Here is a 23961-nt window from a genome sequence, read left to right as displayed (position 1 = left end):
ACTGAAGAACAAGACAAAGAGTCTTCTCTATCATTCTGTAAAAATCACCACCGGCAGAAGATTTTTCACATTTTGTTTAACCCTGAGCTTCTTTTAAATCAAGAAGTCATTCTGGGAAGATCCTGGTTATGACCCAGTTTCTACAAACAGTCCAGCAGCCTGATCTAGGTTGAATGCCAAGGGGGCCATTGTTTTAAGAGTGAAATGACACAGAGCCAGCCGTGAGTCATGTCACGCGCAGCACCACAGAAGCTGCACAAACAAGTTAACAGCGGGGCAAACAGGTGCTGGGTAAGAGATGTGGTGATCTGCCTCCTTCAGCAGCACCAAAGACCTGCAGGTAAAGGAGGAGGGGGCACCTACCAGGGTTGCTACAAAGTCGGCTTTACTGCTGCTGCCTTTATGACAACAATATAAAGTAACTCCCACAACACAGTGAAGATAAGCTCTTTAAAGAAAATATAAAAGCATTAGCTTGGCAATTCATCCGAACCTCATCATGCATCGTAGACATTTTTGAAGTTTAACAAAGAAAAGCACATCATTAAAGAATACTGCTCTATCACCATTCTTATGCAAATCCTTTCAGATAGTTGGGTGGAAAATTCCATCTAACACGCAGTGAGAAATAAATGTTGCAGGGTGGAAATTTCAGCTATACCGAGTGCATCTATCACTTGTATAATCCAAACTACTGTATGTGCCCTGACTACAGAATTAGTATTGATCCATTCACCATGTAAACATCAAGTACTTTCTATTATTACTTGAAATAGCATGCTATCACAATTTCTATTTCCTCCCTCTATCTTAAATAGAAGTATTGCACATTAGCTCTTCCCTTCATGTACTTTTTTGCACAGCTATCTAACTACAGTGTTCAAGGCTGCGCTGGGTTTCCTGCAGACATCTGCAGTATTACCATCAAAGTACTTTATTTTCAAGTCGTCTCTGATGGAAGGCAATACAACTCTCATTTACACTGAAACCTGTTACTGTGGCTTCTCTTGGAAAAAACACACAGAGCCCTTTGTTTTAAGATCTCTGTTGTGACTACCATTGTGAACGACAACATCAAGCAGCTTCTCCAAATGTTGCTCACACACCTCTCAGGAGTATCACTAAGATAAGAGTGGACTGCAAGAATCTGAACAGCTATGTTGTCTGAGCACATACAAGTGGAGGAGGGAAAAAAAAAATAATCATGATTTCCATTTCATTTGTCTCAACAAAAATAAGCTGCTGTGGCTTAAATGCAACTTTGGGAAATGCTGGGAGATGTTTAGAAGCATAACGTGTTTCACCTGTTAGAACCTCAGGTTCTAACTCTTTTTCTCTGAGCATGGTGAAAAACGTAAAATGGAAAATATAAGGGCTTTATCTCCAGGAAAGCTCTCAAATTTTAGACTGAGACTTGGTCCTGAGACTTCAGCAAGACACCTCAGACCCTGAGTGCTGAAGTGCCAAAGCTCTGACTCAGAGCAGCCCTTACTCAGAGTGAGAGGGTCAGGGAGGGAGGGACAGCAGCCACCCCTTGACCCTTACAAAAGCAGCCCCCAGGGAGTGAAGGCAGTGAGGATGGGGCAGTTTGTGCACCAAGGGCTAGAGGTGAGCTCAGCTGGCGGTCACCCCGCTAGGAAAGGAGCCCAGCTGTGGTATCCACTGGGTGGAGAGCCCTCTGCACCCACCCGAAAGGATGTGGTGACCCAGAGGGAACTTCCATGAAAAGATGCAGGCACCCAGGCTTGGGCTGCAGGGAGTACCAGAGCTTGGCATGAGTGGCAGAGGGGCAGTAGGGACAACAGCAGGGCGAGGTGTGGCCAGGGGGATGATCTGCTCTCCTGCTGGCAGAGCTTCAGGAGGAAGTAGGAAGGGGAAGAAGTATCAGGGACTCCAAGGAGGAGATTGACTTGGTGGAGCCACTCTCTACCATCCCCGAGGCAAAGGCACCACAAGAGGTGCATCCCTGAGCTGGCCACACCACAAGAAGCAAAGGATCCCCTATTCTCTCACCAGCAGGCAGCAGGAGGATGATGCCTTGTGAAGGCTGACCTAGAAGAGAGGCTGGAGTTAAAGAATAAAGCAGGTATTTATTAAAAGGATCTCCTGAATGGATCCACCTTGGGCAGCACAAGAGCCCAGCCAGGGCTACACCAAGATGAACCAAAATGGTCACAAAATTCTCAACTAGTCATGGGGTCTCTCACTTTTATAAGTTCTGGTCCATTTGCCAGTATATTTTACATTTACCCAAATAACCATTTGAGTTAATTGTCCAGTTACTGCTTTAGGTTAAGAAGTCCCATCCTTCTTGTTTTCCTCTCTTCAGCCACGTTGTTTGTGCTCTTGGACTGAGATTTGGATCATCTGTCCTTGGTCCCCAGCTAGAGAAGGAATAGTTTTGTCTCCCTGCTCTGTGCAGGGATCTCACCATCCCCCAATGTGAAGCCCAGACTAAAGCAGCACAGAATCTGAAAAATATAAAAGCCAGAACCTGAGGCATCAAGGCGACTGACCGAAGCAATGGTGTGGGGGTGATAGAGGATAGAAACAGGTATCCTCTCAAGACAGCAGGCGAATCCTCTCCCAGCTTCCCTCACCTTCCCAGCTGCACTCATATATCAGGAACAAGGCTCTGGAACCTGAGGCTCAGGCAAACAACAGCCAAGATCACCGTTCAGGTTGGAGGAATCACCAAAGGCGACCCAGCCTCATCATCCTACCCCTGCACCACCACCCCAGCCAAGAAAAAAGAAGGGCAGGTGTGTCAGTGCCTCTCTTCTGAGAGGAACACGAGGCCCAAACTGCTGGCCAGGCCCATGCCAGCACACTGGGAACTGCTGCCTTTCTGTGTGAAGCAAGTCACTAGAAAACTCTCTATCTGGTGTGCTCCCCTGGCTATTATCCACTTCTGGTTCTCCAGGTGGGCAGAGATGAATTCCCTTCAAGAAGACTGAGGGCAAGGGAGAGGGACCAAAGGGCCTCAACAAGTGTTTGTTCTCTATCCTTCCAGGTGTAGGGAAGCATGGGGAAAACAGGAAAACCCTACAGGGGAATACCTGTCTCTGAGCCTGGTGTCACTGGCAGGATTTTGGTGTTTTTTGAGCACAGTTCTGTTTACTTGACACTCACTGCTGACAGAGTACACCTGCCCAAAGGGTGTTGAGTCCCCCCCCTCATTCTCGTGGGGAATCTGCTTCTCTGCTCTTTGCCTGCCACCTGTGGTGACAGCACAGCCCCACAAAGCATCCACAGGAGGTGAGCTTCTCACCTAGCACACAGCCATGCTCACCCTTTTGTCTCCATAAGTGCAAAAACATAATAATCTAATGAAGCACACAATCTGTAAAGCCCAGAGAAGGCATTGGCGGGACTCTTTATTTCCAGGACAACAGTGCATCTCCCAAGTCTTCCCTCACAAGGCAGTAAAGCCTCCAGCCTCAGAGGTCAGGACAGTGCCTCTTCACTGCACTCAGTGCAGGTCACCCGACACCACAGCACACCAGAATGTCAGCTGCAATGAAAATTCCAGGAGCTCTGAGCCCAGAAAACATCTGGCCAGTCTCAAACCATGTAGGAGGGATGGCAGACAGCAAAGGGTAGGCAGGCCTGAGGAGGAGGAGGAAGAGGAGGAGGAGGAGAAGGAGGGTGGGGGAGCACTCACAGTCTGTAGGTGTTCATGCGCTTCCCATTACAGGCTCATTTCCCTCAGCAGACCTGAAGCCCCTCCCTCAGAGACCCCTGTGGAAAACAAAGGAGACAGATGGTAAATGAGAGTGGATCAGACTGGAGATGTAATGATTTGCACCAGCAGATAAACTGACCACTGGGTGTTGGAGTCCTGGAAGGAAATTTTGCCACCTCCCACCCCCCTCCCACCAAAAAAAGGGATGTAATAAGAAAGCTCTGTTTCTGAGAAAAGCATGTCAGCTTTGGTGCTGGGCAAGTTTCTTATTGTTCATAAAACATCATGTAGGTCTGTGGTCCCAAGCAACTGCTGACAGACATCTGCTGAGTGGGATCCTTTGGATATGACTCAAGGAAGAGAGAAGTTTCTCTCCTCAGAAAAATCAAATAGACCAGGTGCCTGGGATGCACCAGGGATTATCTGACAAAAACCTAAACAGCAAGACAGAAGACTGCCTCCAGGTTCTGTCACACAGAGAAGTGTTCAGGACTCAACAGAAGCATTCTTCTTCAGCTCCCACCTTCTCAAACTGCTCTCAAACTCAATACAAACAAGAGGTCCTCCAGGCCCTGTCTGAGCTCTCAGCCTCTTGGGAATTTCAGATGTAAGCACAAATGCCAGTACTGTGTGCCTTGTCATCCAGACTTAGCTGTGGGGCCGCTACAGCAAGCAGTGACCAAAGTCACTAGAAAGGAGCTGCTGACAGACCCTGAAAACAAAACTGACAGCCCAGCAGTAGCACTCAGGGAGAGGGGTAGCTCCACTGCTCTAAAAAAGAGGGTGGAATTGTCATGTGCTTTGAAATTCACTGGTAAGTGGGCAAATAACTCCCCTTGAGCTGCCTGAAAATCTTTGGGAAGGTGATCAGAAATGACTGTGTCATGAATACATCACGGAAGGAGCTGGAAATGAAAGGAGGAGAAACAGAAGTGTAAGGGAGATGCAGGAGGTAAATAAATGCATCATTAACTCAGAAGATCCGAATGGAGCTGCTTTTCACTGTCACTGGCACCAAGGATAAACTGTAGCAAGTCAGCATACCATTACCAGCTTGGTCACTCATTTATCTCTCTCTCACATCTTCCATCTGTAATTTTCACCCGAAGATGTTCTTGAGTATCACCTCTGTGTCCTTTGCCCGATCTGCTCTTTGCCAGACCATCAGCATTCCTCAGTTCCTCCAGACACATTTCAGTCACCATGAACCTAAGCAGCAGAGACCTCTGGACTGTCCCTTGAAATTAGGTTTATCTGTTTGCTTATTTAAAGTAGTACTATAAAACATGCTGAAGTGGTTTTTTTTGGTTTGTTTTTTATTTTATTTTATTAAGCAATGCAACAAAAAGGGGAAATTGTGCTATCAGAATGACTCAATAAGTCTTGCTGTTATTCTCATACAACTGCTAATTATAAGGTCATAAACCAATTTTCCTCCTACTTAGCCTAAAATAGTCAAGTCTTACACATAACTAGGTACATAAGAAGCAAGTAATGCTTTATCACTTTCTTGGCAGCCCCTCACCATCAGAATCTGTGGCATGAACCCAGAATACTCCTGAAAAAGGTTAGGAGAGGAACACTTGCTAATATGCCAACACCATTTCCTAATATTATGGCTAGAGGCTTTAAAAAATAAAAGGCAAAGCTTCTCTCCAGGACACTAGGAATGGGGTATGTGACACTAAACATAACTTTGGAAAAAAAAAAAAAAAAAAAAAAGAGAAGCCCAGCAGTCAACTTGTCACTATTACAGCCAGAACCTCCAGCCATCAGTGCAGCTGGCTCACTTTGCCCCTCAGGAGTGGTGGGGAAATTCACTCATGCATCAGATGAGCCATTCTGCCAGACTAACCCCTAGGAAACCTGGAGCCTGGACTGTCCCACTGTGTCTCCTTTATCTTGCGTGCTACAGTGCAACCAGAACATCCAGGTCACCCTAGACAGTGACCTTCACCAGCACAACCAACCACGTACAAGGCTGGCACACACCTACTTCTCAAAGTACGCCTACTTCTGTCAGAACATCTACTTCTCAAAGCCAAAGCACCTTTTACATTCCCTACATTGGTCTCCCAGATGAGTGCACTGGCCACTACCCTGCTGAATAAAAGGATCTGAACTGCAGCAGAGCAACATCCCTCTCCAGCTACTGTGCTGACTTCAAAAGGGTGCTTTCTTGTTTGCTCACTTCAAAGCAACCACAAACATTTCTTCTTGGGTAGAGGGTTTTCAAACTGCTTGAGTCCATCGCCAGCACTCCAGAGAGTAGGAGAGATTGCAACAACCTCCTGCATCTGCAAGCTTCCAGAGGGGTGCCTTTAGGGTGTTCCTCCTTCAGCATCCAACTTCCTTTAGGGTGCCCATTCCTTGTTGCATGCTGGAACCAAGAGGTCTGGCTGCAGCCTCTGAATCAAAGCAGTCAGACACACAGAAGCTCATTAATTTTGCCACCAAATTTAAAGCAGCCCTTGCGTCCTCTGTTGGTTTCCGCCCTGGTGCAAATTCCTGCTCAGATCCTGCTTCATCTGGTGCTCAGGTGCAGAGCGCAGGGTGCTGATGCGAAACAGTCACTTCTCTCTTTGGCTTTAATTGTGTTGGCACCCTCAGCTGTGCTCACCCCTCCCTTCTTCTGCCAGCTCCATGCACAGATCTCTGCATCTGAGCTCCGCAGATGTGAACTCCAGATGCACAGCCATCCCACTGGCAAAATGCAGTTCAGCCCCACAAATCACCCCGCCCTTCTTGATCACTACTGCAGTGTCAATTAGAGCGGATCTTCTGTAGGGGTAATTTCTGTCATGCAGGCATTTTGTGCATGTGTATCTACACAAAGTCTTCCCTCAGGGAAACCTCCACGAGATTTTTCAGGATGTGGAGCCTGCATCTGCTCTAAAAACCAGGATGAAGTGTAGAGGCAATGAGGTTGGGAGCTCCTTCCCCTACACCATGACTGAGACATGTACACAGGTCTGTTTTTGGCTCAAGTCAGAGAGAATCTGCAAAACTTTAATAGCCCAAGCTCTGGAACCTGAGTAACAGACCTCCACTAGGAACTGGAGTCCAAAACCTCAAAGGTATCCAGGTCCCTGAGTTCCTTTGGTTTCAGCACCATTGATTATCTGGGGCTAACCTACAAAACTTCAACTGCCAAAGCAAAGCCACACTCCTGATTGTTTTCTCCATGGAATTCATGAAGTGTCCAGAGCCAGCTTCCACAGAAGCATGGCAGTAAATGGTCTTTAAGAACCCCACAAGAAACTACAAGGGGGAGGCATTTGAGAAGCATCATTTTCTTTCTGTGTAGCAGAAACACAAGTTTTTTTCATTGCTGCCTATGCTGCTGTCTAAATGAATCCCACGTAGACAGTTAGTTGGATCCTATGAAACAAGAAGGCTACACTTGGCACCTGCTGTGTTACAGATTGTGCCTGTGAAATTGAATTTACAAGGACAAGACCAGAGAGAATGGCAAAAAACAAGGAGCTGTTGAGAATGATGTATTTGCCTGAACTATATTAATAGTTTGTCATTAAGGATAAGTAAGACTGCCATGCACTTAGCAGTGAAGATCTCCTTCCACAAGTCTTCAGGGTGGGACCTTAGCTATTTACAAAATCAGCTTTTTGGGGGAATGACTGTGTCCTACATTGCCAATGCACGAGAAACGAAACCCAGCTGACTTGCAAGTACTACTGTTGTATATGTTTTTATTAGATAATGCCATTGAAAAGGTTGCACTATGGGTGACAGGTGGCATTACCCATGTAACTTCCCTCTGAAGAACTGAAACCCAGCCACATTGCTGATTCACAGATTTAAAAAAAATCATATCCCTAAACAAAGGAAGTATGGAGACTGCCAGACAGCTGCCCGATGTTTGGGAGAGAGCAGAGGAGAAATCTCAGAAGGTCAAAGCTGTTCACTTGGTTATCTGTTAGCAGGGGAAGAACTCTGGGGCAACCCAGCAAGAACACCCCTCCAGGACACAGTGTATGTATGCATGTGTGTAACATACATGGAAAAAAATAACAGTGTTTGCGCAAAAAACTTCTTCCCAACTTGCTCACGTAAATCAGCCAAAGGTCCCTGACACAGTCAGAAAGATGATTTCAGAAACTGCCGAACTAAAATATAGGATCATAGAATCATAAAATATCCTGAGCTTGAAGGGGCCTGCAAGGACTACCAAGTCCAATTCCTGCCCCTGCACAGGACAGCCCCAGAGTCACACCACATTCCTGAGAGTGGTGTTCAAATGCTTCTTCAACTCTGGCAGGTGTGGTGCCATGCCCATTCCCTGGGGAGCCTGTTCCAGTGGCCAAACACCCTCTGGGGAGGATCCTTCTCCCAATAGCCAGCCTAAACCTTTCCTGACACAACTTCAGGCCATTCCATGGGTCCTGTTCCCGGTCACCACAGAGCAGAGATCAGTGCCTGCCCCTCCTGTTCCCCCATGAGGAAGCTGCAGAGCTGCAGTGAGGCCTCCCCTCACTCTCCTCCACCTCAACAGACCAAGTGCTCCTCACGGAGCTTCCCCTCAAGGCCCTTCACCATCCCCATGGCCTCCTCTGCACTCTCTGACAGTTTAATGCCTTTTTAACCCTGTGGTGCCAGAACTGCACCCAATATTCCAGGTGAGGCCGCCCAGCCCAGAGCAGAGCAGGACAATCCCTGCCTGGCCCGGCCGGCCATGCTGGGCCTGGTGCCCCCAGGACAGGGATGTCCTCAGGATAGGGATGTCCCTCCTGGCTCCAGGGCACTGCTGGCTCATGTCCAGCTGGCCAATGACCAGGAGCCCCCGTCCCCTCCCATGGCACCATCTCCGACACATCATTCCTTAGCCTGTCCCTACATCCAGGGTTACCCCATCCCAGGGGCAGAGTCCAGCACTTCCTCTTGTCAAACTTCCCACGGCTGGTGATTGTCCATCCCTCTCATTTGTCAAGGTCTCTCTGCAGCCCCTCTCTACTTCTGAGACATTCAACAGCTCCTCCCAACTCACTATCATTGACAACCTTGCCCAGTATTCCTTCTAGTCCTGCATCCAGGTAATTTTTGAGGATGGTGAGGAGCACAGGGCCAGGAACAAAGCCCTCCAGAACCCCACCAGGGACAGGTCCCCCATCTGATGTCACCCAAGTCACCACAACCCTTGGTGCCTGATCTGTGAGCCCTTAATCACCCATCACACGATGTGGGATGAATATTTTGTCCAGAAGGATCCTGGGAAAGACGGTATGGAAAGCTTTGCTGAAGTCCAAAAAGATTATACCGTCTTCCCTTGATCAACCAGGTGTAAAAGGAAATCAGGTTTGGCAAGCAGGACTTTCTCCTCATAAACCTGAGCTGGCTGTGACCAGTGTGTCCTCCAGTGTTTTTCAATACCTCCCAGAATAATCTTCTCCATAATTTCACTAGTCACTAAGGTGAGACTGACAGGCCTGTTGTTTGCATGGTCATCCTTCTTGCCCTTCTTGAAAACTGGGACATTCACCACCTTACCAGTCAACTAGGACTTTTCCAGATTCTCAAGAACACTCAGAAGCCATCAAGAGAGGCTTTGCCATGATATCAGCAGCTCAATGACTATTTTTTAATTCATTCCATCAGAATCCATAGACTTACAGGGATCCAGCTGGAGCAGCACATCCTGTGCAAGTTCAGGAACAACTGGGAGCTGATAATTCTCATATCCATGATGCTCCAGCTCAGGGCCCTGGGACTCCTTAACTTCTCATCTGTATTGAAGATGGAAGAGAAGAAAGCATTGAACCTCTCCTTTGTCCATGTCCCTGTTTCTGAGGTGACTATCCTCATCAGTGGACTCATGTTATTTCTGGACCACCTTTTGCTATTAACATACTTTATAAAACTTCTTTTTATTGTCCCCCACAGTTCTGGCCAACTCCAATTAGGCTTTGGCTGAACGAATTTTCCCCCTACAGTGCCAATCTGTATTCCTCCAATGTCATCCAACCTCGCTCCCACTGGGGAAATGCCTTCTTTTTTGGTTGAAGCTTCCAAAGAAGATCCTTGCTTAGTCAAGCTGACCTTCTGCTTCATCTGCTTGACTTATGGGATTCTGGAACTGTCTGCTCCTGTGCTCCTGAGAGGTGGTGCATGAAAAATGGCCAGCAGTGATGGACCCCAGCACCTTCAAAAGTGTTTTCCCAGGGGACCTTACTCAGTAGTTCCCTGAACAGCCTGATGTCTGCTCTTCTCATGTCCAGGGCTGAAGTTTTGCTGGCATTTTTCCTCCTCTCAACAAAGATTTTAAAATGTATTTGACACACAGCATCTTGTAATGCTGCATGGAGCACTGACCAGCTTGATGGAGAAGCACCAGTGCTTGGAGTCATGAGGTAACACTGGAAGCAGCTTACTGGAAGGAAATCAAATCTAAGCTTAGAGGAAAAGAAAACAAGATTCAATCATCAGAATGCAAAGAACAGGGGGCAATCAAAATTCAGATTTCACTACATGAGTCTCAAACAACCCAGGAAGCCACAAGACTGTTGCAGGTGGGTTTTTCCACTCCTGAAGTGCTAGAGGCTGGGGGGGAAGTGGCTGCAAAGTGCCTCAGTGGAAAATGACCTGGGGGTGTTGTTTAACAGCAGCTGAACATGGCCAATAAAGCCAATGGCCCCTGGGCTGTGCCAGCCGTGGTGTGGCAGCAGGGGCAGAGCAGTGACCATTCCTGTGCTGGCCCTGCTGAGGCCACACCTTGAGTCCACTATCCAGCTCTCACTTCAGGAAAGATAATGAGGTGCTGGAGCAAGTCCAGAGAAAGGCAATGGAGCCGGGAAAGGGGAGGGAGCAGAAGTTTGATAAGGAGCAGCTGAGGGAGCTCGAGAGGCTCAGATACCTCTCACTCACCACAATTCCCTGACAGGAGGTGGCACCCAGGTGGGGATCGGGCTCTGCTCCCAGGGAACAAGGGTCAGGATGAGAGGACAAAGCCTCAGGTTGCACCAGGGGAGGTTTAGGATGGACCTCAGGAAGAATTCCTCACAGAACGGGTGACTGGACATTGGACTGGTCTGCCCAGGTGGAATCACTGTCCCTGGAGGTGTTTGAGGAGAGACTGCAATGCGCTCAGCACTGTGGTTAGGGTGACAAGGTGGGGATCAGTCACAGGTCGCACTCGGTGACCTCAGAGCTGTTTTCCAGCCTGGCTGACCCTGTGATTCCGTGGTGACCCCGCGGATCCCCGCTCCCGCAGCACGTGCCCGGAGCACGACGGTGCCGGCGGGACGGGGGAGGAGCGGCACCGGGTCCCGCTGGGCATCGGGGGCCAGTGCCGTGCACTGGGGGCCGGGAGCGGGAGATGGCGCGGGAGCGGAGCCGGGAGTGGGAGCGGGGGCAGGAGCGGGAGCGGAGCCGGGAGTGAGGTCAGGAGTGGGAACGGGAGCGGGAGAGGGATTAGGAGAGGGGGACGGAGCGGAGGCGGGAGCGCGAGCGGGACCAGGAGCGGGAGCGGGATCAGGAGCGGGAGCGCGCCCGGGAGCGGGAGCGCGCCGCGCCCCGGCAGCGGCGGGCGCGCGCCACCTGCCGGCGGGAGCGCGGAGGCTGCGCGGCCACGTGGCGCCGCCCGGGCCGGGGCGCGCCCCCGCGCCCGCCCCTGCGCGCCCCCGCGGTACCACAGGATCAATGATCCTGGTGGAAGAGGCCTCCGGGCGCGCCGAGTGCAGCCGGTGACCGGCCGCCGCCTGGTCCGGCACTGAGTGCCGCTGCCAGCTGCTCCTTGAGCCCTTCCAGGTGACTCCACCACCTCCCTGGCAGCCTACTCCAGTGCTGAGCAACCTTTTCTGCTAATACTTCTTCCTAATTCCCTGGCACAGCTTGAAGCTTTGTCATCTCATCCTGTTCCCTGGGAGCAGAGCCCGACGCCCCCCGGCTGTCCCCTCCTGGCAGGAGCTGTGCGGAGCCACAAGGTCCCCCCTGAGCCTCCTTTGCTCCAGGCTGAGCCCACCCTGGCTCCCTCAGCCACTTCTCATCAGACCTGTGCTCCAGCCCCTTCCCCAGCTCTGTTCCCTTCTCCGGACTCACTCCAGCCCCTCTGAAAGGCCCAGACCTGGACACAGCACTTGAGGTACAGCCTCAGCAGCCCTGAGTACAGGGGGAAGAATCACTTCCCTGGTCCTGCTGGCCACACTATTTCTGACCCACAATGCTGAAAATCTGTTCAGGTGTTCTCAACCCCCTTCTCCTGTGGCCCTCAGGCATCATCACTATCCCTTCACAAGAGCATCCTGGCCCCAGAAACAGCCAGGACACATCCCCACCTCCCCAGCTGACCCCGCCCCAGGGTCTCCCCTTTGTTCCCATCCCCAGACTTCAAATCCAAGCTGTGTTCTCCATCTCTGTGGCAGACCAGCAAGCATTGGCTTTCACATGTGCTGGGCTTTCTGTTTTTCCAACCTGCTTCTTCTCACGCCAAAAATCACAGGATTACAGAAGTGTAAGTGTTGGAAGGGACCTCTGGAGATCATCCAGTCCAACCCCCTTTGCCAAGGCAGGGTAACCCGGAGCAGGTGCCTCAGGAACATGTCCAGGTGGGGATGGAATCTCTTCAGAGAGAGAGAGACTCCATGATCCCCTTGGGCCCCCTGTTCCAGTGCTCTGCCACCCTCAGTGGAAAGTTCTTCCTCATCTTAAGTTGGTTTAATTCATGGCCATTGTTCCTTGTCCTGTTGTTGGAAACCACCAAAAAGCTGTCTGGGACCATCCTCTTGGCACTCACATTGGAGATATTTATCTGCACTAAGGACATCCCCTCTCAGTCTTCTCCAGACTGAACAGGCCCCGTTCCCTCAGACCCTGAACCATCTTCGTGGGCCTCCATTAGACCTCCTCCAACAGGTCATTTTCCTTGTCTTGAGGAGCCCAGAACTGGACACAGCACTCTGGGTGCATGGTCCCTTTTCACTGTCAGCCCAATTTAGCCTAATTGTCCAAAAGAATGTGTGCAGTGCCACACAAAATATTTGCAGCTTTTCTGCTCTGCCCAGTATAGCTTCACACATGGAGTCCTGCATGCCAGGCACCCACAATCAGGCCAGCGTGGGTCCAGAGGCCAAGGTGGCACCAGCTGACGCCAGACACTTTGGTTTGATTTGGTTTGGGTGAGTTTTTTTATGTGTTTGTCTTCCAGAAGCAACTGCTCTGAGCTTCAGAATAATTACGAGCCCTGAAGCCATCTATGGGCACAAGAAGATTTTGTGGCAGATCATTTGCCATCCACAAAAGAGGTTTTCTGGGGGGAGGAGAGTGTGCAAAATTCAACAAAACAAATTATGTAAATTGAAGCCACAGTAGACAGCGTGGGAGACTTAGCCAAGTAGGTTATTTCCCACTAGCTCTATTGCCAGTTGTTAGAGGGACTTAAACAACGCCAGTTTTTTAGATTTAATCCAGAGCCATCGTAGAAATAGAGAACTGACAGAGAAGCATCAGTACTCCAAAGTCTCATTTAAATCAGGACACTTGCATCCATCAACAATCAGCTGCCCTGTTAGAGGATACCAAGAGATAATGGGGAAGTAATCTCTGATAGTATCCATCTTTTTTGAGATGTTTATTCCATGGTTTCTTTTCGAAGTTCTGTACCATGCCATGAAACACCTTGGTGCAGATTTACAAAGATTCCTGTAAACAACTCTGTCACGTCACCACTTGCACTGAGGAGCTGATAAACCACCTGTACCTGCTCCCTCTCTGGGCACGACAGAACAGGGTCCCTTTGATGCTCAGTTCCAGGTGATTACCTAAGGACAGCAGCAGCACAGGCAAGACTGTGCTGAAGACAATTCTTCCAATATTGTCCTCCATCTTCCACGTCCTCCAAGATTTCTGGTGGAGGTACAGCCAGCAGCCACTATAAATAACAAGAATTTGTCAAGAGTCTTGTTGCTACTCTAGAATAAAGTTCTAAGTGCATGTAATCTGCACCAGATACATGCAGATTTGTATCTTTTGAATTTTTACGGCATGTGTCCCGGAAAAACAGGACTGAAAGAGGCCACCTCAATTCTCACACAGAGTCCATATTCACAGTAGATAGCTGTGTCATATAGGTCCCTTCATGAACATTTCAAGCTCCACCTTAAACTGAGTTAATTTTCTCAGACTTATCATTTGCATGGGTCGAGAGTGACCAAGCTACAAAAATGTGAATGTTGATTTTTTATTATAAGGAAAGCATAGAGAAAAGTGAATGAAAATGAATATTTTAAAAACAGACAACCTAATTAAAGTAATTCTGGCAGCACCTTTTTTAACTTCTTTTGAACAATAACCCAGCCTGTTAGCAGACCCCACAAGATCATGTTAGTAACCTACTGCAGGATGGATCTGGACATCAGGTTGCCTGTAAACTCTTCTTGGCTTCACCACTGATTAGGGCACATGCTGCTAGATGGAGTCCTTCCACTAATTCCAGTAACTTTGACCTCCGTGCAGTTCTGAGAAGTGCTGAAAAACAACAGAGTACATGTGTGGACTACAGCAGTCATCAGGGGTGCCAGGGGTTCATTAAGCTTGATGCTTAGAAGGCCATGAGCTTTCTGCATGCAGCCCATCTGCAGTTCCAGTGCACTGTAATTCCTAAAAATCAAATGTCATATCTGTGGCTATTTTGAAGTGACTACCTTCCATTTGTCAGCCAGTTAGCAGGAGTTTCAAAAGCGACTTGGAGGCAGATCGACATTCATATCCCTGGGGCACTGCTGGAAAAGGAGCTTCAGCATGAACGAGTCCCCTTGACTTCTGCTCTGGTAACTGAAGGACACATGTCAGAGCCATCAGCAGCAGAGCAAATACTGATGGAGAAGCCAAAGTCTCATATTTCCCAGGGAGACCTTCCAAGAGGAGCTCATTACTCATGGCAGTGGATGGTATTTTAAGCTGACTGAAGCCTCCAGTGGGGCAGGGGACGCAGTGGGAGAGGAAGGTGTCAGAGATGTGCTACAAAGGGTAGAGAGATGGAAGGCAAAGGCAGGGTGGGAAAAAAGCACATGAATGCAACAGTGGGTGTAAATGCTCTTAAAAAGCCCTAACAAGGGCATATTTTAAGCACCTCGGTTTCACATTTTTAGATACAAGTTAGGCAAACAAGTCTAACCCTGTACCACACCACCACTACTCCCCACGTCAAGTACACACTTCTGTGCACAAGGGAAAAAGGATATCTGATTCCTATTGCCTGGGAAACGCTGTCAGCATCGTGCACAGTTCAGCCAAGTTTGTGGCAGACCTTGCAGCCCAGCAGAATGCCAAAATACATGACCTAATGGGCTTTGCACTGCAGATGATCTCACCCTTTATTTGGTGATGAATACTTGCCATAAAGTGTTTGCCGAGACAAAGAGAATAAAGCAAGAGTGGTATTCACGGTGTTTGCCAAGAAAAACACCAGGATATTTATATATGTAATTTGCCAAAGATACCAGGTATCACAATAAATAGACATTAGGTTAAATTTGTCAATTACTGATGCCACCTACCCAGCTGACTGCAGCTGAAACCTTCATTTGGTCCTCTATTTTAAATAATTCAGAGATTACAGAGCTTTGGTTTTTGAGTCAAATACTCATTGCACACATGTATATTATACACTGCACCTACACACTTCGCTCTTGCAGCATACAACATCAAAAACCATTCCAAAGAGAGCAGAACCAAAGCCTCCTTTAAGTTAACAAGAAAGGATCACCACTACCTGAAGTGAGTGTGTTCATGAGCACATGCAATTCAAAGTGATGTAAGAACAGGAGAAGGTTCCTTTAACCCTTCCACCCTTCTCTGTTTTCTCTTTGGGATCACCCAGACCTGTCGGCTGAATTAGAAGTGAGCCTTGTAACACAGGCATATTTCAAGTTTGTTGATTTATCTTTTTTTTTTTTTTTTCCCAAAGTGAGAAGAAGCATGATTTTAAAACAGGAACAAACCCCTCTAACTTGAAAAACAATAGTTCAGAAAATTTGTACAATCTAACACAAGCTTAATTTTTTTTCTCCTTTTTACCTTTTTTATTTAAAAAAAGTCTTAAAGGAATCAATATCAAGGTAATTTCTGAGCAACCTTGTACCTAGACTGAGATTTTGTGGCTGGACATTGCCTCCAAAGAGCTCCAAGATGAAATGCTACCCTACTTTTAGGAAAGATGTTTTAACATCCCAGCCCAGACTGTGGAATTGAAAATTACAAGGAGCAGGAGGAATGGGTAGTGTTAAAAATCTTAAGACTGATGCATTTCAAATTAAGTCTGATAAAATATGAAACAGTGAAGGTGAAATACCATTTGAGATAGAAAAACAGAAGGAAATGAGAGAAAACCTGAATAAGCAATGAAATAATCACATCTGACACACAGCTGTATGCTGTTGAGGGTGAAATGGTTCAATGGATCATAGTTGAGCAGTAATGGTCTAAGGCTCACTTCTGCTAAAGTCAGTGAAGACATTGCTGCTGACTTTACCAAGATAAGGATTAGACAGCTCACAGTTTGAAGGCCAAGTGCCAGACATCTTTAAACTGATAACCTCAGAAAAAGATCGCTTGTCCATTTAAATCATCTTGAATTCAAGGACTTTGGATTCATTTTGCCAGCCTGCTCCAGCTGGGATGCAGTCATCAGTGGATTAAATGACCATGGGAAAGAGTGTTGTAGGGAAAGAAATTCATGATGGAATACAGTTTTATTTGTACTTAGTTGAATATTTCTTACTGGAGCTGAGTATTATTTTCTCATACTGCAAATACTGTTATGAACAATGAGGAAAAAGAGCACTTGATCTGGTCATAAAGGCTGCTGAATTTCATATCAAAAAGAGCTTCAAGAGAAGCTCTGGACTCCAGATGAGCACTGTGTGTGTGTGAGAAAGAATCCATTGTGTCCACTGAAGATCTAATCCTGAATTTAATCAGTTCCTCTTTGCAGCTGTGTACCTTAAACACCAAGGCACATAGCTTTGCCATCAGGCTGTCCTTTCCATCATGAACAACTCAGGCTTCCCTTGAACAAAATATTTGACCTTCAAGTCCTAAAATTCATTCCTCTCCCAGTTTCTTGTCATACATGTCCCAGCATTCATAAGCTATAAATAGAGATAGATGGAGAGGAAAATAAAGACACTCATTCCCTTGAAACCTTTTTGGCCAAAAGAATTTTGCTGCAGGAAGCAATGGAAGCATGATAACTATTTTGCTTTCAAAAACATTTGAGTTGCTCCACCTAAGCAAGGCCAGCTGATGTGTAAGGCAGTCAGCTATTTTAGTACTGCCTTGGAGTTGGCCACGGAGTTGCTGAAATACTAATTCCTTTTGACAGCAGCCCTGTAAGTTAACTCCAGACAATTACCTCTGGAACTTCCCAAAAGACAGACTTCAGCCACGGCAAATTTTATATACATCTGGGAAGGCACAGAGAAGGCGACTGTTTGTTGTATGACATTGCCAGTTTCAGGGATGCCCAGTGGTTACTGGAGACAGGCCACTTTCAGACCCAGACACTCACTGTCAGGAGGAGACTTGTGTTGAAAATGTGCTGAGGGGGATTGTTCCCAAGTCTTGATGCTTGCCCTGTAAAACATCTCTGATCTCTGGCTATGCTGCAAATAGTTCTGATAGTGCAGATTTCCATCCTCCACCCAATTTCAGTGGAAAAACCAGAACTTTTCCCTGCATATATGGCTGGAGACAGGTTGACTGTATTTCAGTTAGCAAAGCTGCTGCGTGAAAGATAAATTGTAGTTGTCAGGAAACTTAAATTATATGGGATTTACAGGTAATTTAAATTATATGAGTCTCAATTCTAATGCAAACCTCTTCTTTGAAAGCAGAAGCTAAACAAACATGCAGATCAACTGCTAGATCTATATTACTGTTGATAGTTTTCAGCTTAACTATTTTGTTATTACTATTATGTAACAACTTAAATGCAGGACGTGAAATACAAGGCTTTTGTTCCTCAAAAAAAGGACCTTCATGATGTTTGGTCATCATATTTTCCTACCTTTGGAAAAGAAAAGAACAATCTGTCATCCTTTGGACAGGGTCATCAGCCAGTTGGACCAGTGCAGATCCTTCAAAGCAAATACTGTTTATTTGTTTTGGAAAATGAATTAAAAATTACCATGTACTTTCACCAAAAGAAATAATAAATTCTACAGTGTATTAATAGATCCCATGGCTATTTCAGACCAGTCAAAAAGCACCTTTTGGTTGGTGTGTTTCAGCAGCACAAGGGCTGGTGCACGCAGAAGTTACTGGGGCAAAACCTACTGGGATGCACCTCATGCTCTACCTTAAACCTGGAATACTTCCCAAGATTTACAGTGAGGGTTCCCTCGCTCTATGAACAGCCAGCACCACCTGTTTGCAATGCCTTTTGCAACTGCTATGTGGACAGAAAAGTTAAAAGGCTGAACCAAGCCCTCTGCTTCCAGGGCTGACAGGGATATCTTGATGCTGCTCACAGTATATTGCCTAATCAGGACTTCTGCCCCTAAGCCAAGGTTGGAAATGACTGGACCAACACCTTTGTTTCCAGAGGCCTGGGAACACCCTAGGAAAAACCTAAACAGTGGCAGAAAACACAGTAATAAGGCAAAATGAGAATCTAGAAAGAGTCCAAAACATTATGTTTTTTCCTACTATATTTTGAAATACGAAAGTTAAAAGTCATCATCATCCAAGGCTGTGTGTGCAGAGCACAGGGATGCAGAACTCACAAGAAACACTGTCAGGAACCAGGAACCAACAGTCTTCTTCCCCTTGAGGCATCAGGGTACTGGGACTACCAGAACTGCAGAGAGAAGAATGGAGATTGCCCCCCAAAACTGAAGGCAGCAGCTCAGTGGTGTTCTCCACCACCCCAAGCTCAGCATCTCCCCTCACAGGCCTTACACAGGTAATGTGTATGACCTGTTGTGCCTCCCAGCAAAATCTGCTACACCTTGGCATTCAAAACTTCAGCTCCTCAGGAATGCTGGGAATGCCCCAGTGTGGGAGCACTGGAAGACGAGTGTTGGTCACTGCAGGTGCTCCATGGATAGCACATCCCACACTCAGGTCCACACTGCCCTTATTATGGATTACAAGTGTTGGTGTGCTTATGTAACACCTTGCATGTTGGATAATTGACTCACTTTTGGGTCTCTTTCATCAGGATCTTGACCACAGCACACAAAACCTGCATGCTCCTACTCTACACTGTGATCTTCAGGTTCACATCTGTCTCAGCCAGCATCAAGATGACCCCTCCCTTCTTAAATAATGTGTGTAATTCCCTTTGTGCCTTTCTTTCATCTTTTGCAGGGTGACACTCTTGCCTGCCACCCAACAGCTCTACCTCGTTAGAGCTACCAAGATTGAGTGTCTCACAGGCAAAGTAATTTCATTCTTTCAAAACAATTACAACATTGTTATTTTGTAATGTGAATGTCAAAGCAGATAAGAGAAAATAACCATGGGAAGGTGGAAAGAACAATTTAATTCAGGAGGCAATTAAATATCTACAGTCATAATGTGGACAAAGGGCTTGCCATGACTCAACAAGTGATAGCTCATCAGCTCAAACCCATTTAACTAGGAAGGTGCTCATAAAAACCAGAGGAGGTTAGTTTAATCTTTTTTTTTTTTTTTTTTTTTTTTTTTGTTAGAGACTATTTTGGATAATGACAGTGAGCAGAGAGAAAGGGTAAAATGAGAACAATTGTATATATTGATGGAAGTAGCATAGCTTTATTATGAACTGAGAAAATATAAAGGATGCACATCCCTTACAAAGAGGAATACTTTCTAAAGAAGTCTTAGGCCTGTGGCTTTGGTCCATGCCAGTGGGAATTGTGAATGCCATTTCCCACTTGGAATGCTTCTTCTCTCTCCAAACCCTGTGAGTATCATGACATTCCCAATAAAATGTAGCCAGGAATTACAACGGCAAGCACACCCACAGAGGCTTGTAAACACATGTTGGGAAAGCCCTGACTAGAGTACTAACAAGACAGAACCAAACCACTCAAAGAAGATTTCATGGCTGAGGAAATAAAGGCTTTAAAATGTGCGCAAACATCATGTACAGAAGAGACCGTAATGGCTCTGCAGAACCGTTCCTCCACTTGCCCAAACTGTTTCTAAAAGCAGAGGCACGTGCAAACCCAGAACCCAGCACCTCTTCCCACGTGATGGTGAGCCAAGGACATGCAGTCCCGCAGACAATATGCTCTGTGCTGGATCTCCAGGCCAAGATTATCACAGCAGCTTTGGAAATTTGCACACCCAAGGGGAATGAAACACTAAATGTGTTCAGAATCTTTCCAAGTATCCTCTGTTGAGTGCTCAGGCCAGAGCTTTAAATGAGCATGGATGGATCTAGAGCCTTCAATGCACTGCTAGCGACTGAACACAAAGAGCTGGAAACAGATCTGCATTTTCTGATTTTGCTATTTACAATACACCTTAAATGTTTTTGGGGCACACAGGGACAATATTTTTGCTAGGGTAATGCCACCATGGTTGGTAATGGTCATTCAGATTTTCTCACAGTTGATCTATAATTAATTTGGCAAAGAGTTCTGGCAGATGGCAGAACTGCTCACATCAAGCTCTCCAGTCAACAGCAGCATTCAGGCCATTTCAGAGGTGATCTTGGAATGCCTCACCCCCCCCTTCTTTGTGGTGAACTGTCCTGCTTTATTGGCTGTGTGAAAACATCTGCACACCCACCTGTCAGTCACAGTAATTCAAGGCAAAGTAACCCCAAGCAAGTAAAGAAGAGGTTTTTGCTCTTTCAGAATCATTTAGGTTGGAGAAAGACCTTTAAGATCATCAGGTCCAGTTGTGTAGTTCAGCCTTCAGAGATTTGGTAAACATTATGAGACAAACGTAACAAAAGGTAAGGTGCTCTAAATTAGATGCAAGAGAGCAGTGCAGAGTGACCCATGGCTTTTCACTGTCCATGCCCAGGCCAGCCTTGTGCTCAGCTAATGCTAAGCACAGCTCCCAGCCATGACTCCAAGAAAGACCTTTACCAAGTTTTGTAGCTTTTCCTATCTCACAAGTCACAGCCCTGAGAACCATCAGGTAATGCCTTTAAGTGGGGCATCAAGGATCAAAGAATAAGAAAATTTCTCTGCTGGTGTTCCTCCTGCTTGCTGAAGCAGATTAGCACTGCACCCGTGCCTGTTTCAACACTTCCTGTATTGCTTTTTTTCCAAGAGTGTTTGTGTTTCCATAACACCGAGCCCAAGCCAGATAAACAAAGTGGCTTTCCCCACTTGCTTGAGATCTGCTCTTACAAAATTATGAGCTCAATAGCATAAATCCCTACATTTTTTTAAATCAATACCCTCTCCCTATTAATAGTACTCACAGGCTTAAACAGGTACTTTTAGCACCAGCTTAACATTGGAAGGGGAAAAGGAAGTGACTGTAAGACTAAACCACTAATTTTTTTTTTCAAACCGAAGCTTTTTGAGGCTTTTCAACAGGAGAACAATGTTTATTTTAATGTGGCTGACATCAGAAAATAACAAAACCTCTTTTTATGACCAGATTATAGAAAGAAAAATCTTGTCTGAACCTAAACAGCAAAGCAAGTCATCATTAGCACATGACCACAACCTGATAGATAAGAATTTTTTTCCCCACCATCCAAGCTTTCAAAACCCTGTGCCCTCACAGAAAATTTCCATACTTCAGTCTGATGAGTCTTAAAGAAAAATTTTGTCTTGGGGAAAAAAAAAAAGTGGTTGCTTTTTACATATAGCAGATATTTACTGAAACTTTTGATTAAACTCAAAGTCTGCTTTCTGAATGACAGCTTCCAAGAAACTTTTCTGTCAATACCTAAGAAAATGATTGACAGTAACTGAGGAAATTACTTTTTTTCCAATAACTATTCATTTTAGTGTTCGACCATTTCCCCATGATGAATTAAACAACAGTTTTTCATAAACAATAATACTTCTAATTAAAATAAGGGGAGAAATAATTTTCACCCCTGAAAAATAATTTTTTTAAAACAAAATAGCTTTATTTGCTTTCTCTTCTTCCCAGACTTAAACCCAATATAGTGTTCTAGGAAAAATATGTTTCCTTGCAGTCAAACCCATTTTCAGCTGGAAGAAAGCCCTCAGACAAAGCAGCTGTGCTTAACACTAGTAATTAATGCATCTAAAATACCCTTTCATGTGGGCTCCTGAAAGCTTTCTACAAATAATGAACTGCACAGAGGCAAGAGAAGGACTCTTGTCTTATTAGAGAGGACACACTGACAAAACAAGTGCCAACTTTTCAGAGGCAAATATAAACACTGCTGCTATGAGTCCAATGGCCTCTCCAGCCCAGGAGCCTTTTGTTTTCCTGGTAGGGAAGATGCTACGGTCGTGGAAGGTGGATTTTCTAGGGTGAAGCCAATTCTTTGTGCTCCAGATGTGCTGATTCCTGTAATTTCCCCCCAAAAAAACCTGTCAGCACCTTTCCCTGGGGGACAGGGTCTGCCAAGAGAATACTGGAGAACAGGTCAATGCATTCATATGGCCACAAACTAAAAGAGTTGTTGTTCCACTCAACACAAGGAGTAATTTCTTTCCATTGAGGGTGGCAGAGCACTGGGACAGTTAGCCAGGGAGGGTGTGGAGTCTCCCTCTCTGGAGACATTCCAGCCCCACCTACTCTAGGAGACCCTGCTTTGGGAGGGGGTTGGACTGGGTGATGCACAGAGTTCCCTTCCAGCCCCAGCCATTCTGTGATTCTCTAAAAATACTCTTCCACCGTCTGACAAAACTCTGTGAGGCCTGCCTGAATCACAACTGGTATCAGACTGCTTTCCATTTCTAGCACTTCTACTGCAGGCAATGAGTTCCACAGCTTAATTATGCATTGTGCAACTTAAATGGCTTTTCTTTCTTTGCTTGTTTGTTTGTTGGTTTGTTTTTTTGTTTGCTTAGGGTCCATTACCTACCAGTTCCAGCCAAAACTGCTGTACTGTGCATCAGGGTCCAGTTGATTTTACAGACTTTGTGATGGGCAGTGTTCTCCTGCTAGTCTTGCACCAGCAGTCAACCTACCGAGTCAGTCACTCTCTGTGCCAAAGCCACCCCAAAGCTTGGTCTGTTGCTCACTAACCTTGTGCTCCACTCCGTTTGCATTTGAGGACAAGAACACCATCACAGCAATGCACAACTTGGAAACTTGGCTCCCGTGTCTGTATACAGTGGATATTCTCAATAGCAATGCCTGAGTTTGCTTCCTGAAAAGTCACTGCTTTCCCAAAGTATTAGCACTGATTTTTTATGGGATTCTGGTAAACTAGCATTTGGCATCTATATCTTCTTACTTAATAGACACCAGCCTTGAAACTTTGGTTTTTTTAACAGCCTTTGTTTTCCAGCTTCTTGTAAACTCAGTTATGATCCAATTCCTGCCAAACTTACTCAAACAAAACTTCAGTCTGATATAAGCAGGAGATTTAGGTAAAGATAAGGGAAGGGAAAAAATTCATCAACACATTCGATTTCTAAGGAACCATTCTTTTGGCAAGACAGTTCTAAGCACCAGCCAGCTACAGGACACCTGGATTATACTTGGAGAGATTCAGAAGAATCCAACCTGATCCTAAACTTTTTAACCCATAACGTCCAGAATAAATAAAAAGCACACGTGTACTTCTTGCACGAGAAGATATCCAAATTATTGGAACATTAAAAGCCTCAGGCAGAATGAGTGTGACCCCCAGAGAAGCATCTGAACGATCAGACAGGAGGGTTTTCCTTAACAGTCACCTGCTATACTGAACTAAAGGCGACTAAAAATACTTTGGGTAATTGGGCTGCAGCCAAAGAACACGCCCCAGCTGCCCAGAGAGATGGGCCTCACTCCCAGCTTGAACATTTCAAGTAAAGCACTCAGCCTCTCTCTCTCCTGCTGCTTTAGGCTTCCAGGAGCTAGAAAGCAAACACCAGAGAACAACTGCCTCCTTTGCAGGAAAACAGCTCACTCTGGGAGAGTCAGAACCAGGCTTTGGTGCATGATGGGTGGCAGGTAAGTAAAAAAAAGCAAAGTTTTCACACAACATTTGAACTGCAGAAGTTGCTCATGTGACGAAGCAGTTGCCATGAAATTGCACCTTCTTCAACACAAAACTGATTTATTCACCTTGGACTTCTCTGACATTCTGATATGACAATAGAACCATGTAAGTTTGTATTTTTGTCTTGCTCAGAGTAATCTACTTGTTAAGTGCCTTAAAGGTATTCTGAAATTCCACT

At 46.1% G+C, this 23961-nt stretch overlaps 1 protein-coding gene across 2 annotated transcripts in view; it reads right to left on the bottom strand.

The window, feature by feature from the left end:
- Positions 1 to 13250: 13250 nt before the first annotated feature.
- The window catches only part of TMEM38B (transmembrane protein 38B), a 29269-nt gene continuing 18558 nt past the window's right edge, over positions 13251 to 23961 (bottom strand). Inside the window, exons 6-7 of one of the 2 annotated variants that reach the window (XR_005255389.1) lie at positions 14030 to 14161; positions 13251 to 13565 (exon numbers count right to left, since the gene is read on the bottom strand). Coding sequence is in view for 1 of the 2 variants with exons in the window: in XM_038124930.1 (XP_037980858.1) it covers positions 14120 to 14161 (42 nt within the window). In the remaining variant the exon portion in view is untranslated. Of the gene's footprint in view, positions 13566 to 13931; positions 14162 to 23961 lie in introns of those variants that run through there. The other variant, XM_038124930.1, reaches the window with a different exon arrangement.

Source organism: Motacilla alba, chromosome Z, assembly GCF_015832195.1.
Source record: "Motacilla alba alba isolate MOTALB_02 chromosome Z, Motacilla_alba_V1.0_pri, whole genome shotgun sequence".
Lineage (NCBI taxonomy): Eukaryota > Metazoa > Chordata > Aves > Passeriformes > Motacillidae > Motacilla > Motacilla alba.
This window is presented reverse-complemented; position numbering and strand designations above follow the sequence as displayed.